At 57.2% G+C, this 16,738-nt stretch overlaps 1 protein-coding gene across 1 annotated transcript; it reads right to left on the bottom strand.

Annotated features, from left to right (window-relative positions):
• Positions 1-25: 25 nt before the first annotated feature.
• Positions 26-16,707, bottom strand: CCDC157 (coiled-coil domain containing 157). Its single transcript, XM_058532236.1, has 12 exons — positions 16,549-16,707; positions 12,888-13,041; positions 10,080-10,338; positions 7,656-7,827; positions 6,270-6,915; positions 5,513-5,590; positions 4,966-5,156; positions 3,468-3,644; positions 3,112-3,294; positions 1,892-2,044; positions 1,364-1,452; positions 26-1,274 (listed from the first exon to the last, which is right to left on the bottom strand). Exons 3-12 carry the CDS (start codon positions 10,325-10,327, stop codon positions 1,025-1,027), a joined length of 2,187 nt encoding a protein of 728 aa, XP_058388219.1. The 5' UTR covers positions 10,328-10,338; positions 12,888-13,041; positions 16,549-16,707; the 3' UTR covers positions 26-1,024.
• Between the last annotated feature and the right edge of the window lie 31 nt (positions 16,708-16,738).

The following is a 16,738-nucleotide window of genomic DNA, read 5'->3' as shown; positions in this document are numbered from 1 at the left end:
TGAGGGGCAGGGCCAGGCACCCCAGGCTCCACAGAAGCAAGAGGGGGGCAGACCCTGGTTCAGCCATGGCCCCTCTTGGCCCTCCTCTGTAAACTGAAGAGCTCTACCTGCTGGCTTCCTCACCAGGGGAAAGTGTCACAGGAAGCTGGGAGTGCCACACTGAGAAGTCCTCAGGCAGGTCTTAGAGCCTGTCCTTTACAGATAGAGTGACTCAGGACAGACTGGAGCCTTCATGAGGAAAACTGGACTGCTATGGGTCTGGTGTGGCTGGTGGCATCAGTGCCCAGGCCCCAAGGTGCAGGCCTGTGAAAGCCTAAGCTGGCTGAGGTGTCCCACTCTGGTTGGGTGAGGCCTTGCCCTACCTTCAGTGGCCTCCCAGGGGTCCACCCTCCTGGATTTAGAGAAATTCTTGTGACTCACATTTCGTGGAGGCGAGGAGTTCCTCAGGGAAAGGAGGGCTGACTTTCTTGGGTCTTTAATGTCTCCATCCCCAGGTTTAGGTCTGGATCTGGGGCTGGGGAAGGCGTCGCTGCCCTCTGCCTGCCTCGGGGAGCCCAGTCTCTGACTTCTTCCTTGCCTCAGACATCCTCACCGGGAGGGGGCCCATCTCGGTAGCTGCTCTCCCTCCCCTGCACACACCCTCCCCTGACCCCGCTCTTTGTTCTTGGGGGTCACTGAGCCCAGGTTACCCCTTGGCCCTTGCTATGGGGATCAAAAGACTGCCTTTCACCTGACCCAGGTGCTAGAAGCTTCCTTCTGCCCTCAGTGTGCCCTCTTCTCCCATTGCCCCTGTCAGGAGGGAGGCAGGAAGCTCCCATTTACTGAGGGCCCACAATGTGCCAGGCCTCTGCTGGCCGATGACCTGCATGGCTCAGTGGTCCCTGTCCAGGATGGGGAAGGAAGGACACTTCCCCCGGCGCAGCCGGTGCTGTGAGGCCAAGGCTGCTGTGGGCAGATGGCGGGGGCTTTATTACATTTGGGTGGGTTACCAGCCACTTGCCTTCTATCCCCATCTCACTGCAGGCTACATGGGCCGCTCCTGGGGCTGCTGTGCAGGGCTGGCCTGGCCCTGGCCCGGTGATAGTCTCCTCCTCAGCCTGGCCAGGGCCCGGATGGGGTTCTGGGCGCAGGTGGTTGAGTGGGTCACATTCTCCAGGGAGGACTTGCTGGGCCGGCTGCAGGGCTGCTGAGGCAGCGATACCCGGGGCTGGCCTGTGAGGGTCCTGCCTGCACTAGCCGTCCTGCTGCCAGGTGGGTGCTGCCTGCCCAGGGGCCTGAGGGAGGACCAGATGGCAAGATCCCCTGTGAGCGAGGGGGACGAGCCTACCCCTCTCTGCCCTGCCTCTGGCAGAGCCTCACTCACCCTGGGGATGGTCTCTGGGCCTGGGCTGGGGGCGTTGCTCCCTGGATTCCTTTGCTGGGAGGGGCCCAGAGCTGGTCCTGAGGGATCAGCTGCAAAGAAAGCCAAGCTCAGGCTCAGGAGTCCCCTCCCCACTGCTCAGAGAGGGTGTCATAGCTGGGGGCGGGGGGGTGGGCCGAACCTGTACCCACAGCCCCTCTCTCTGAGGGGCAGGGTTTGGGAAGCCTTCCTGGGCTGCCTCTGCTGCGGTTAAGTGTGGAAAAGTTTGCTTTCTGACAAGACTCCTGGTTGCACTTGAAATAAAGGCACGAATGGCCAGAGAGGGGTTTGGAACCAGAAAGCACTGTTAACACTCGCACACCTTCTAGAAATGTGGAAGATAGTTCACAACAGCATGGCCTAAAGTCATGTGTGATGAGGCAGGCTCTCGACAGGTTCCCAGGGTGGGGTCTGAAAACCTCTGCTGAGTCGGGGGCCTCCTCCAAGTCCCCAAGGGCCGGCCCTCTCAGGTGGGGGAGCCAGGGTGCCTACCTTGAGGCCTCCCTGCTGGGCCACCTCCCGGATTTTGGACAGCATCGACCGGAGCCGCCCATTCTCCTCCTGCAGGACCCGGATGCGGATGTCGTTGGCCTCCACCTGCCTCTCCATGTCATCCGTGACATTGCCGGAGCCTGTGGGGACATGCTATCTGGCACCTCACCCTGCCAGATCTGCCTCTTGTGCCCAATGGGACAGTACCTCAGAGGGCAGGCACAGCAGCTGGCATGTGCCTTGGGTTGGTGGCCCAGCAGGCACAGGGGAGCTGGGCAGGGTCACTGCACTGGGCCTCCCATCTCATCTTCCTTCTCCTGAGGCCTTATCCCCCCACCTGCTGGGAAGTGACCACAGCAGGATAGAATTTGAGAGCTGGGTGGGACCTAGAGCTCACTGAAGACTCGGCAAATAGGCAAGAGAGTGAATCTCTTCCAAGGCCACCTGTTTTCAGAGGGCCAGAAGGAGGGTGAGTTGTCCCGAGTCACACAGCGGCTCTTGGGCATGAGTCACCGGAATTCAGCAAGGCCGTTCTTTCCCACTGCTCGGGGGATGGATGCTTTCTTTCGGCTCTGTAAACCCGGGCAAGTTGCTGCCCGCTCTGGTTCTGGGTTTCCTGGTTTGTAAAAAGGGGCTGCTACCCGCCCTGCGGGGCAGTTGAGAAGGCATCGAGGGGCCTGGCACGTAGTCAGCGCTCAGGAGTGATGACTTATCATGAGCAGCTTAACTGTAGAGGATCTTCCCAACAGCTCTGCAAATGATTCACCCCCAGAGCTCTAGAGGGCTGGAGGGGCTGGGACGAGAACCCAGGTCACTTGGAGTCAAATCCTCCGCTGTGCCACGGGGTCCAGGACACTGGAGAGCTGGGGCTGTGCCCTGGAGCTGACCCCACGATGTGGTTTGGGGAGACGCAGCATGGGGGACACAAGGACGTCGAGGACTGGCATGTGACGTGGTGAAGAGCACAGGCGACCGAGGCAGCCAGACCTGCATCTGGATTTGGCTATGGGACCATGGGCAGTCACCACACCTCTGGGCTTCCCTGTCCCCATCCATACAGAGGATAACACGTGAAGCACCTGTGTGTCGTGGGGGCTCTGTATGGGCCGCACTGCTTGCTACCCCTGCTCTCCCCGCCCTCGCTGCAGCCTGGGAGCTGCAGACCGCAGTGTCCTGCCAAGGTGAGCCCTCAGCTGCCCGCCCCAGGCCCTCTGCAGCACCCCCAGGCCCCTACTCTGGATCTGGGTCTCGATGGGTCTATGCAGGTCCGGGAAGGCCACCAGCAGCCGCTCCCGCTCCCTCAGCTCCACGAGCTCCCGTTCCAGCTCTGAGATGGTCAGCCGCAGCTCCGTTGTCAGCTGTTCCAGGCCCTGCTTCTCCTGCTGCAGGCTCTGCAGCAGCTCCTGGGGCAGGGGGAGGCTCAGGCCGTCTGAGGAATGGCTCCCAGCTCCCCTGGGGACACCCCACCCCCCTACTCCCCAGACACGGGTCAGGCCTGCAGGCACTCAGCTGGCTGGAGGCTCCTCTGGTGAAAGGGAAGAGCTGCCCCCAGCACCCTCACCCTGCCCACTCCCACCTGCTGGGCCAGGAGCTGGCACTGCCCCTGCTCCCTCTCACTCTGCACGCTCTGTAGCTGCTCCTCCACGTGGGCCCGCTGGGCCTCGGCCTCGTCCAGACTGCCCCGCAGCTCCTCGCGCTCCTGGTCTAGGCTGTCCAGCTGCTGCAGCAAGGCTCGCTGTTTGGCCTGCAGGGACTGAGCCAGGTGGGCAGGCGGGGAGGCCATGAGGCCTCTGGGGCTGGGCCCAGCCACTTGGGACTAAGGAGCTACCATATCTGCGACCCTCTGAGCCCTCCCCCTAGAGCCGCGTCTCTCTGTGTGCAGGAGGCTGTGCACAGCGTGGAGTGGAAGATGGATGCACACCCCAATCCCGTCAAGGCCAGGCCCCCCAGCTTGCAGACCCCGCCCCCTTGGAAAGCAGTTGCCTGATTCTGTCGGCCTCACACCCACTTCTTTCCAGTTACACAGTCTCCACTTGAAGAGGAATTCTGGCAAGTACACTTTTCTTCTCCTCCGGTCACTAGTGTCCCATCAACCCATGTCACTTGGAACCCACATTTCCTGACACCCACTGAGTGCAAAGCCGCAAGAACCAGCACCAGTCTGCTCTGAGTCCTGGCTCCACCACTGGCTAGCTGTGCGGCTTTGGACAATTTCCCTAATCTCCCCAAGCCTCAGTTTCCTCATCTGTAAAATGGGGATGACAAGAGTATCTACCTCCTGCTGTGGCGAGGAGTAAGAATGAGGGGGTTGCAGAGGCTGAGGCCCAGTGCCTGGCTCACAGCAGACACCTGATGCATGGTGACCGTGACTAAGACACCGAGAAAAGCACTGTTCGGGGTTGAAAGGCTTCCCTATCCTGGCCATGCCTGACCCAGGGGACTTCTACCTTGGATCTTGGCTCCCCACTGAACATCTAAGGTTAAGCCCAGCCAGGACAGCCCCCAGACCTGCCCCCTTCTCTAGATGACAGGTCACTTGTTCCCTCAGCCACTCCCTTGGGGACTCCTGGGCAAGGCCCCAATGCCCAGAGCACAGCCATATCCCGGGCCCTGGGCCCTGGCTCACCCTCTGCCCTATCTTTCTTCTGGCTGATGGACTAATCACCAGCCATTGGCATCCAGGTCAAAGGCCAGCTCCTCCCAGAAGCCATCCTGGATTCCTACGGGCAGATGTGACCATCCCTCCCTGGACCCCTGCAGCACTTTCTCCAGCCCCTTAGCCATCTGGCAGGAGAGTTATGGTGGCACAACCGCTCGTCCTTGCCGGGCGGGGAGCTCCTCCAGAGCAAAGCCTCATTTGGCTGTATCTGTCCCTGGGTCCCTGTTTCCCCAGTGCCCGGCTCAGGGGAGGGCTCAGACTCTTGGAAAAGATCAGTCAAAACAAAACTTGGGTGTGTGTGTGTTGGAGAGCAGGTACCCTACACAGATAAACCCCCATCCCCACCAGTGGAGCCCTCTCTCCCTGCAGCCTACATTGCAGGTGCCCAGAGCGCCGGCAAGGCCCCCGGCCTCACCTCCTGGTGGCGGACCATACTGTCGACGCGGGCCTTCTCCTTGTCCAGCTCTGTGCTGGCCCAGCGGATCTGCTGGCTGGCCCCGTCCAGCCGCCCTGCCAGCAGCTGCACCTGCTCCTCCAGCTGCTGCACCTGCCTCTCGGCCTCCGCCCTGCACTTGGCCTCCTCCTGCAGCTGCTGGGCCTTGGTCTCTACAGGATTGAGCAGCCATGGGAAGGGGTAGGGCAGGGGAGCCCTGGGTGCGAGTCCCTGCAGTGCCTCCGATCCAGGACAGGACCTGAGTGGGGAGGGTCACGGCACGTCTCTGGGCCTCAGTGTCCTTAGCCACAACATGGGGCTCTGAACCCCGCCTGAGGTAGGTTCTGAGAATAGAAGGTGGCACCCGGGCTCAGGTCATCACCCAACAGTGTGGCTGGTCAGGCCCACCCTCCTGTGTGGTTCCCTTTATTTTTACCCTGGAAGCCCAAGGAACAGAGATGGAGGGGCTCATACAGCCACCACTGGGCACAGGGCCCATGATGCAGGGCCGTACAACGGGGCTCCTCACCCACAGCCTGCATGGACTCCTTCTGCTGCTTCAGCTCCCCCTCCAGGATGGCCACCTTCCTCTTGAGGTCACTTGTTTCTACGGCAGCCAAGAGAGAGGCCCTTCAGAGGCTCCCTTGGGCCTGGCTGGCAGTCTCCACACCTAGTGCACCCTGCAGAGCAGTGGCAGCCCCTGCAGTGTGCAGGGGCCAGGAGGCCTGGGCCCCATCTGCCCTGCTTGCTACTGGCTGGCTGCCATGTCTCTCCACCTCTCTTGGCCTTGGTGTCCTCCGTCGGGGGGACAGTGAGGCTTGGAAAGGGCAGCAACTTGCCCAAATCCCTCAGGCCTCACATCAGCGAGCACTGGCCAACTTCCAGTGCCACAGCAACATCTCTTTGCCCAATGGCTTTTGCTGAAGCCAAAGAGGCCGCTCTGCTGGCTGGAGTTGCCAGAGGAATGAACTCCCCCAGGAGTCCCCTTCAGCGACCTACAGGAGTGTAGGAATCCCTGGGCTCCCTCGCCCCTCTAAGGGGACAACTCTGAGGCACTGTTTTACACCACTGGCTCCAGTGTTCCCCAGTGGGATGAAGCTCCAGCTGCCTGCCATGTAACCGGCTTGATGAGCACACCCTTTCTCGTTGCCTTCCCTTCCCTGCGTCTCTTGCCCACTCCCCAGCCGGGGTCTCTTCCTCACCAACTACTTGCACCCACAGCCCTGTCTCGGGTCTGCTTCTGGGCGAGCCCGAGCTAAGGCTGCAGCAGAGCCCAGGGCACAGACCTGCGAGCAGTTGCTGCTTGTCGCGCTCCCACTTGGCCAGGCGCTGCCCGGCCTCGTCCGCCTGCCGCCGCCGCTCCCCCTGCTCCTGCTGCAGCGCCTGCTCCAGCTTGCCCACCTGCTTCTTCAGGCCATCCTTCTGCCCCTCAGCCTCCTCCAGCTGGGCCCTGAGGGGCCCAACGAGCTGAGTAAGGGCCCCCACATGCTTACTGAGGCGCGTCAGGTCTTTGCTCTGCTCTGTGGCCCAGTGGCCCATGGTGGTGGCCGGCAGTGGCCTGAGCCCCACGCTGTCCCGCACCAGCTGCTGGAACTGGCCTAAGGACGAGGGCAAGTTCTGGCTCTGACACAGGCTGATGACCACCTTGCCCACCTCCCACAGGCTGCCCTGGACGCTGGTGCACGCATCACAGGGCACCAGGGCCGTCTCCACGGTCTGGGAGCGGACACTCCTGGTGTTCTTGGTGGTCCCGGCTGGACGCTGCAGGGAGACTCTGACGGCGAGGCTGTCTGCCTCTTGGCAGGTCTGGGGCAAGAGTGGCATTGGGGAAGGAGGCTTGATGAACTTGGCAGTCGCAAATTCAGGGCTCCTGGCTGGCTCGCCGGTGGCTGTGGGCTTAGAAGTGGGGGTCTCTCCTTGGTTTGCCCTTTTCTGTGGTCAAGAAAAGAAAGGGAAAGCAGGTGAGGGGGATAGGTCTGGGAGGTGACCAGTTCCCTGGGGATTTCTGTGACAGCCTCTCCTGATGCTCAGACCCTCAGATGTCATCTGACACCAACGTGAATGAGAGAGAGAACCTTCTTTCTTTCTGCTGTCTCAACTTCCCAAGCCCAGGCCTCCTCTCTGCTGCCCCTCCCCACCCACCAGGCTCACTGCAGTTACACGCGTGGTACTGGGAGGGTGACAGTGACAGCCACGGCTGCTGGTTACGGGGCTCTTGCTTGGTAGACTTGCTTGCTCTCATGTCACCAGAGTCACCGTCAGTTTGTTTCCTCCCCTTTATGGTGACGGTGGTCCTTCCACCGGGATAACCCGTAACAAATGGGGCTCATATTAACTCTATTACCCAACAAGATCCTGAGAGGTAGGGACTGTTATTACTCCCATTGTACAGATGCACAAGCTGAGGTTTAGAGTAGGTAGGATTTTTCCAAAGCCCCACGGTGTAAACAGCAGAGCCAAGTAGCCCAGACATGACCCCGAGGCCTGTGCTGCTAACTGCCGAGCTGCGTGGGCCTTGACTGGGAGGTTCCAGAGTTGACACTATCTCCTTCAGGCAGTGTGGAGCCAGCAATGGATATGGTGCACGTTTGGTGTGCTAGAAAGCTGGGACAGGGTAGACTGGTGTGAGGGTGACCACAGTTGGGGAATGAAGGGTAGCCACCTGCTGGTACCTGGGGGGCTGCCTGCTGGTAGAGCATGCCCAGCCTCAGCAGACTGTTCCAGAAGCGCCGCACCGTGAGCCCCACAGACATGCAGGGCCCTGCAGCCCGGGCAGGGGGCACTGTCTGCTCTGAGCTGAGGTTCTCCAAATAGCTCGCACAGCTCTGAAGCAGCAGCAGGAGCCTGTGGGCAGAGAGGCAGGGTCACCTGGGGCAGAGCCCAGCACCAGTGTGCCCTCATGTCACACAACCAGCAGCCTCTGACTCTGGGGAACTGGCCCAGGCATCAGGGACTTGGAACATCTCGAAAGATGCTCTGCCTGGCCAGCTTCAAACCCAATCCAAGAGCTACTTCCTCCAGGAAGCCCTCCTTGAGGGCTGAGCTTGGGGGCCTCCTGGGTGGCAGCACTTCTGCCTGGCTGTTCCCCACTGGACCAGGATGCTCTGGGAGGCCCAGCCTGCCTCATTTGCATCCTGAGTGCTCAGAAAGTGAGGGGTGAGTAGCTGCCTTACATCACATGCTCAAAGCCTTCACCTGATGGACAACAGAGCTGAGACCTTAGGAGGGGAGGAGCCTGCCCACAGCCTCAGTTTCCTGATTCTAGTCAGGGGCTTCTCCTGCAAGGTGGGCTGCTTCTGTGACAATGGAGATGGAGGGAAGAGAGCTAGGCCTCTATCCTAACCTTGGAGTTCAAAATCAGAGTCACGTGCTAATTTTAAGGAAAAGTGGTGCTGGGAAGATAAGTTTATGTTTGCCTGGGAACTAAGCAATTTTATTTTATTTTATGTATGAATGTATGTAAGTATGTAAGGAAGATCAGTGCTGAGCTAATGTCCGATGCCAATCCTCCTCTTTTTTTTTGCTGAGGAAGATTGGCTCTGGGCTAATATCTGTGCGAATCTTCCTACATTGTATATGTGGGACATCGCCACAGCACGGCTTGATGAGCAGTGTGTAGGTCTGCACCCGCAATCCAAACCTGAGAACCCCAGGCCGCCAAAGCAGAGTGCGCACACTTAACCGCTATGCCACTGGGCCAGCCCTGGAACTAAGCAATTTTAAAGGAAGAAGTATTGCATTTACAAAAGATACCAGGCAGATAAATGACCTTATCTTGTGGCAGGTGCTGGGGGTCATCTCAAACCCACTGGGGTCTTGGGCAGAGAAGGGAAGGAGGTGCCAACCACTTCTAGGCCCTGCCCCACTCTGGGCCAAGGTGTCCTCCTCTGTGAATGGGCACAACAGTGCTTGTGCCATGGTGCTGAGCAGCACTAGGGAGAGGGAAAGGGCCTGGAAAGAGGACAGAGCATGGCCTTGACAGAGTGATCTGCCTGCTCAGGCAAACCCTCCTGATGGGAGATGCTGTGCTGCTGCATTATCTTCACCCTGAGCCGTAATCCCATCCCCTGACATGAACTAAGCACCTCCAAGTGCTACACTCTGAGCTGGCGGCTGCAGCCCTGTCCTCCGGGGCTCCCAGGCTGGTCTAGGTCTCAGACCCAGCAGCCTCTGCCAGGAGTTATGTACACACATAGAAGCCCAGAGGAGGCTCTTGACAAGCTCAGCCAGAGGTGAGCAGAGGGATGTGGCAGAGGGCAGAAAGCCATGTCAACAATAGCTTCACAGCGGGGATGGGTAAACTGGGCCTTGATGGATGAGTGGGGCCCGGCCAGACCAGCAAGGGGTGGGCAGGGCGTTCCTAGCAGAGGGCACAGCATATGCAAAGCCACGGAGGAAGGAAGGTGTGTGCTGTGCTTACACAGGTTCAGCCCCTCCCAGGTTACAAATGGTGCTCTCACACCAAGGGCTCCTCCTCCAGGCCGCTAAGTGGTTACCCGGGCTTCCTTGTCCCCAGGCAGGCCATCCCAGAACTGCTGGGGTCCCCGTCTATTGGGCCTCCATGACCTCATTAGTGTATAAGGTTTTGGAGCACAGGGAGCATGGGTTACAGTCCCCAGGAAGTGGAAGTGACTTCAGTGATAGCGCAGAAGTGGCAGGGCCACCGGGGAATCCACTGGCCTCTTCCCAGCCGGGCCAGGATTTGGAAAAACACATCCCGTGTCTGGTCCTGTGACACACAGAGGGAACAGCACAGCCCACAAGACACCAGGAAAAAGAGCCTGGGATGGAAACTCTGAGCAGCAGGTGTGGTGTCCCCGACACACAGAAACCCTCAGGAGGCAGGTGGCAGTGGCCAGAGAGGCAGCCGTCAGAGCTGTGGTGCTGCAGAGACCAACAGGGCGGCCAGCAGCTCCCTGAGGGTGGACAGGATAGGACGGCCCAGCACAGCACAAACAAGGTGAGATCACTGCGAGGGCCCTGAGCTGAGCTGGCCCCCAACAGGTACTCAGTCAAAGGCGACTGTTGTTACCAATGTCATCACCACCGCTGCTACTGGTTTAAGGGGAGGGTGCCAGCAACCCGAGGTGACTCACCTGTCGATGACCAGCTCCAGCAGAACAGCGTGGGAGAGCTGCGTGAACTCAGGGTCACTCGGCACATGGTCATAGTGCTCTAGCAGGGCCACCATGTCCAGGTCACAGGCTACTCGGTCAGGGAACTTCCAGGAGGGGAAACGCACGGGCCCGGCACGGGAGAACACGTCCACGATGGCGCCCTGCAGGTCGGTAAGGTCCTTGCGCAAGCTGTCCATGCAGGCCTGGCTGCCCAGCAGGTGCGCCATCCTCGTGGCTCCTGGGGTGGGCAGAGAGGATCCCCATTAGCCAGCACCATGTGACCACTGCTGGAGGAACCTTCCTAAATCCCTGATCTGCCCAGTGGCTCCTAGGCCAAAAGTCCAACCTAGACCCTAGGGAGAAGTCTGTTCCCTGGCCCCAGGTCACCAGGTCCTTCGGGACCTGGTTGTGGGTGACCTCACCAGCCTCCCTCATCCACCCTACCCCATGCCCACTCTGCCGATTCCATCGTCCCACAGTCCTTGCTAAATGCTGGGCAGATACAGCTGTGAACGAGAATGTACCTACCATCTTTCTCTCCCTGAGCAAACAAACCATTGAACAGGCAACTGACAGCTAAAAGAGAGTTGTAGCTACAGCATGATGGGGAGTGAGTGCTGGACCACACCAGGCCACTGTCATCTCCCGCCTAGACCACTGCAGCAGCTTCCAGCTGGGCCACAGGCCTGCCCACTCCAATCGGATCCACTTCAGCTCTCAAGGTCTAGACCAAACCCTATCTGACCATGTCACACTGGCCAACAACGCCTCAAGACTCCTTGTGGCCCTTGGGAGAAAGGCCATCTCCAGCCACACCCCTCCCTGTCTAATCACCCTCTACCTGCCCCATACCCTCCCCTCCAACCAACATCAGCTACGAGCAGCAGCTCATGTGCAGCCACTTGTTTCTGAATCCATGCCCATGTGTCCCCTCTGTCTGAATCATGCTTCCCCCATCCAATCCCACCACCTAGCTAACTCCACTCATCCTTCAGGGTTCCCAGATATCACCTCCTCCCTGAGAACCCTCCCTGAGCATCCTCTACCATCAGGCTGGGTTAGATAATCCTTCTGGGCTTCCCCCACCTCAGCCCTGATTGCTTTCTGCTGAAACGGCCTCTGCTCTCCAGGCCAGGTCCTCAGACCACCTTAGTCACTGTGGTACCCCAGTGTGGCCAGCCTGGGGCCTGGCCCATTGTAGAGGCTCACTGGCAAGTGAACGACTGAGTAATTGAATGGAGAAAAGAAAAAGAATCCACAAAGAAAATTTAAAACACATTGACTTTTGAGGAAAAACAATTCTTAAGGTGTGAAAGAGGAAAATGTGAAAATTTCTATCAATACCTATCCTAATCACTCTGGGGACAGGGGGCCCACTATATGTTGATACAGAGAGTCCCAGCCCTGCCCCTTCCTGGCTGTGTGGCCTTGAGCAAGTCACTGCACCCCTTTGAGCCCCAGCTGCCTCCACTGTAAGATGGGGACACGGTCCCCAACCAGGCCAGGTGGTTGTGAGGCCTTTAAAGGTGTCCACAAGTAATTTGCTTGGTCCAGGGCAAGGCACCAGTAAAGTTCTCAAGCAATAGTAACTATTATTATTGTGATTACTATTATTAGCAGTAACAACAGCAAAGACCATCCTTGTCTGGAGCCGCTGCCTGCCTCCTATACTTCCCCTTTTCCCCTGCGGCCCACCCAGAATGCTTCTCGTCCATCTTCGGAGTCTGTGGACATCTGAAGACGGTGATTTGGTTGAACCATCCACGAAGCCCGACACTGTCCTGGCCCCTCCTGTGGCTCATCGGCTGCCTTGGGGGTTTCACCCTCTGGTAGCTGGTGTCAGAGCCAGCACTCTGTTCAAAGCTGGGCAGCCCTGTGTGTGCTGAGCCCTGGTCCCTCCCCACTCTGCGGAAGGGGCGCTTGTCCCTTGTGGATTTCTCAGCAGCAGAAAGTGCTTCCTTGCACTACAGCTCCTCCCTGCAATGCAGGGGCTGCTTGGGCAGTATTTAGGCCACGGCCACTCTGACCCCCACCAATCCAGGCTTGCCTGGGAAACCTCTCTTCCTCCAGCCTATTTCTACCCCCAAGCCTCCCTCATCTCAGAAAATAGCACCCCTACTGAGTGCATCTGGGCACTTCCTCGAATCCCCTTCCTTTACCCCCACGTGCAAGCAGTGAGTGATGCCAATCCTACATCCGGACCACACTGAGAATCCACCGCTTCTGTCCATTGACACTACTCCACACTCCACTATCTCCCCAGGCCACTGCCACAGCCTCCCTGAGGGGTCACCCTCTTCCCTCTGCCCAGCAAAACCTCGCCCACCCGTTCTGTATACGGCAGCCAGAGTGATCAGCTTTCTCCAGCATAAAGACTGGAACACTTCCCCAGCTCCGGCCCTGCGTGGTCTGTTTCCATCTCAGCTTCTCACCACCCAGAATGTGCCCCGTCCCCATACTTCCTCTTGATAAGATACCTCCCTCAGGTACCCAGCCAGGTGAGGTCCCCTGGTACACATTCTCAGAGCATCCTGTTCTTTTCCCTCCCAGCACACACCACACTGGCACTGAATCACTGAGAAATTATTTGCGGTTGGCAATTCATCTCCCTGCGAGCACATGGACTGTCTTTTGAGTTCACTGCAGTATGACCTGGACGCCTGGGCCAAGGGACCTGAGGGCCAGCCTGTGCCCACAGGTGCTGGGAAGCTCAGAGGCACCCAGGGGTGGTTCCTGAGAGCTGAGCAGGCCTCTCCGGCCTCCCAGAGGACTGGGCCCTGGCCTTACCTCTGCCCAGGTGCCTGCTCCTGGAGCTGGATGTCTGAGTGTGTCGAGCTCTTGGACTAGGCTTTGGGCTCTGGGGCTCAGGGTCAGAGGATCACCCAGGTGCCTGGCTTCCTGTATCCTGTGTGAGGGCTGGCCCCGAGCAGCTCTTCAGTCCCTGGGAACCAATGAAAGCAACAGTCAGTGACTGGACACTCAGAGAGGGCTCCCTGGGGGGCAGGCAGGAGTCTGTCCGGGAAGAAAGAGAGGGTGATCCAGGCTGGAGGAATGGGGTGGGAAAGGGCAGGTGGGATGGCCTGCATTGAGCCTGAGCACAGAGGGCACACTTCAACAGTGCTAGCTCTGACTGCAGGACCTACTGTGTGCCACTTCCTGAATCCACTTCCTTTATACAGATGAGAAAACTCAGGCTCTAGAAAGTTAAGGGGCTGGCCCAAGGTCACTGAGGGAGCTGGGATTCTTGAGTCCAACATTTATGCTCTGTATTCAAACTATGCTGCTTCTAGAGCAGCCCTGGCCAAAAGAAATATAACGCAAGCCACATATGGGATTTTAAATTTTCTACTAGTCACATTAAAAAAACTAAAAAGAAACCAGTAAACTAACTTTAACAATGTATTTTATTTAACCTACTATACTCAAAATATTATCACTTCAATATGAAATCAATACAAAATTATTAAGGAGATTTTCTTTCTTTTTGGGTGAGGAAGATGAGCCCTGAGCTAACATCCAATGCCAATCCTCCTCTTTTTTGCTGAGGAAGATCGGCCCTGGGCTAACATCTGTGCCCATCTTCCTCTACTTGATGTAGGACGCCGCCACAGCATGGCTTGACAAGCAGTGCGTCAGTGCATGCCCGGGATCCAAACCCGCCATTCCCGGGGCCAGCGAAGCGGAGCGCACACACTTAACCTCTGTGCCACCGGGTCAGCCCCAAGAAGATTTTCTTTTCTTTTTTTTTTTTTTGTGAGGAAGATCAGCCCTGAGCTAACATCCATGCTAATCCTCCTCATTTTTTGCTGAGGAAGACCGGCTCTGAGCTAACATCTATTGCCAATCCTCCTCCTTTTTTTCCCCAAAGCCCCAGTAGATAGTTGTATGTCATAGTTGCACATCCTTCTAGTTGCTGTATGTGGGACGCAGCCTCAGCATGGCCAGACAAGCGGTGCGCCAGTGCACGCCCAGGATCCAAACCCGGGCCGCCAACAGCGGAGCGCGCGCACTTAACCGCTAAGCCACGGCCCCCAAGGAGATTTTCTTACAGTCTTTTTTTGCATTAAGTCTCAAATCCAGTGTCTATTTGACACAACACATCTCAATTTGGACCAGCCACCATTTTCAAATGCACCACCACATAGGCTGGTGGTTACCAGACTAGACAGTGCAGGTGTAGAGGCTCAGATCTCATGTGTTCATTCAGCAAACAGTGACTGAGTACCTACTACGTGCTGGGCACCATGGCAAGAATAGGGCCAGAGGGGCCAGCCCGCTGGCGTAGCAGTTACGTTTGTGCATTCTGCTTCAGTGGCCTGGGGTTCGTGGGTTTGAATCCCAGGCACAGACATACGCACCGCTTATCAAGCCATGTTGTGGCAGGCGTCCCACATATAAAAAAGTAGAGGAAGATGGGCATGGATGTTAGCCCAGGGCCAATCTTCCTCGGAAAAAAGAGGAGGATTGGCAACAGATGTTAGCTCAGGGCTAATCTTCCTCATAAAAAAAAAAAAAAGAATAGGGACAGAGCAAGGCACACAGAGCCCTATCTGCCAGGAACCACCATCTATGTCTGAGGGTCTCTGGAGTGGACAAGTCTTGAGTGTGTCAGCTCTGTCAGTTCCACCCACAGGGCGATGAGTAGCCGTCCCACAACACTCAAATACACACACAAACACACCCAGGCCCACATCCCGCACACATATGGTGCCTTGGTGACTGCCTCTCATGAGATATTGCCACCTGTGAGATTTTATGTCCCCAAGGAATGAGGCAGAAGCAAACAAAAAAAAAACAACAGACTGAAACATTCCAGTTTCCTTCCTGGAATGGGAGGAAGGAAATAAATAAAGAAAGCAAGAAACTCCACCCTGGGAGAAGGTGTATTCAAGTGGCACCCGGACCTCAAGCGCTTGCTTGCAAAGACACCAAGAAACATTGACCTGTTCCTCAAATAACTATGGCCATCTAGGGCCATCTGAGATGCCAACTCCTGTTAGATTCCAGTTCTGAGAGGCAGCAGCAAATGCCAAAGAATCAAGAATATACAAGAGGAAAACACAGCATTGAAAAATATCCAAGGTTACCTTATGTCATTTCTTATGAACTTTGGGGATTTGCAGATATAAGCATGGTTTGAGAACCACTTAGGTGTGTGTCAAGTGAAGGAGCATTTGACACAGCTTTCTCTGTAATTCCTGGGTCTTGAGTGGAACCCTCAGCCTGAAGCTGCCAGCCCTGCACTGGTCCCGAGCTCACACAGGCAATGGCCCTAACTGAGCCAACACTGCCTGAGGTAGGAACAGCAGCTAACTCTGCCTCTCCTCAGTTCCCTCAAGCTCAAGGTGGACTTTTGATTCACAGAGAAGGTAAGGAATCTTTCCTCCACTCCTGTTCAACATTCAAGCCCCTTCCCTTTCTGAGCCCTAAGACCTACCTCTCTGGTAAAGATTATGCCCACCTCCCGGCCAGTGTGCTGAGATTCCAGGTGACCACCATGAAAACACTTTGGAAACTCTAAAACCATCAATATGGTAGTTGTCAGTCTCTGATTCAGGATTGCTAATTGCCTGGATCCCTGGGGACAGTGAAGGGACTGACTGAAGACAAAGGAATAAGTAACTGCACAAGTAGAGGAGTAAGAATGGCCTGGGTTTGGATTCCCACTCCACCAACTCCAAACTTCACTATCCTCAACCGTAAATAAGTTGCTGTAAGAAATAAATGACGTAATGCACGTAGTCTTTGGACAGGGTCTGGCTCACGGTAAACGTTCAATAAATCCTAGCTATCATTATTATTCTACATTAATAATAACAACAATGACATAAACCAGCTATGGTGTGTGTGTGTGTCTAAGAGAGAGAGAAACAGGTAGGAGTCACAGGAGGCCATTTTTTTCCTATCATCCCCCCATTTCACAGGTGAGGAAATTGAAGTCCAGGCAAGGCCCGCATTCCGGAGTTGGGAGGGAGGGGAGAAGGGACAGAGAGAAGAGGATATCAGGAGGGGAAGTGAAAAAGGTGGGATTCGAGGTGGGCCAGGGGAAGCGGAGGAAGTGGTCTGCAGAAGCACCTGTGGGAGTGAGGGGTGGAGCCTCAAGAAGCAGCCCTGATTTGAGATGGTCCATGAGGCTTGAGGGCGGGACTATGGACGGCAGGAGGTGGAACCCAGAAAAGGCGCGCCCACAGGAAAAGGGACCAGTGGAAATTAGGGATTCTGACTCCGGAAAGGAACCTGGGGGAGGTGGGCATGAACCAGAAGAGAGGGTTTAAGAAGTAGGGAGGTGGGGCTTTGAGGAGGCGGGCCCGAGGGGGCTCTCCAAAGAGAGGCCAATGGGAGGGAGCGGGGGCCTTAGAAGGCGGGGTCGGAGGGAGCTAGGAACCCACCCGAGGAGTAAAGGAGAGGGGGCGCGTGCGGGGGGCGTCTGCCATGTGGAACATCTCACCAGTCTCCGGCGTCACAGCCTCAGCCCCTGTGTCTGGTGGGCTCATGGAACTGCTCTCGGCGCGCCCGCCGCGCCTGGGATCTCCCACAAACCAGAGCCGGGCGCCCCGACCGCTGCCATGGCAACGGCGTCTCGCGCGGGCCGCCTCATGCGCGGAAGGGGCGGAAGTGACGCCACGGAATAGGGGCGG

This window comes from Diceros bicornis, chromosome 35 (genome assembly GCF_020826845.1).
Source record: "Diceros bicornis minor isolate mBicDic1 chromosome 35, mDicBic1.mat.cur, whole genome shotgun sequence".
Lineage (NCBI taxonomy): Eukaryota > Metazoa > Chordata > Mammalia > Perissodactyla > Rhinocerotidae > Diceros > Diceros bicornis.
The sequence above is the reverse complement of the archived record's forward strand: the minus strand, read 5'-3'. Positions and strand labels throughout refer to the sequence as shown.

Excerpts from the sequence above, each read along its gene's own strand:
- CCDC157 (XM_058532236.1), bottom strand. The coding sequence starts at position 10,327 with ATGGCGCACCTGCTGGGCAGCCAGGCCTGCATGGACAGCTTGCGCAAG. Across the intron at positions 7,828-10,079 it reads CTGGAGCTGGTCATCGACAG|GCTCCTGCTGCTGCTTCAGA; the intron begins GTGAGTCACCTC and ends CTCTGCCCACAG. Across the intron at positions 6,916-7,655 it reads ACCAGCAGGCAGCCCCCCAG|AAAAGGGCAAACCAAGGAGA; the intron begins GTACCAGCAGGT and ends TCTTGACCACAG.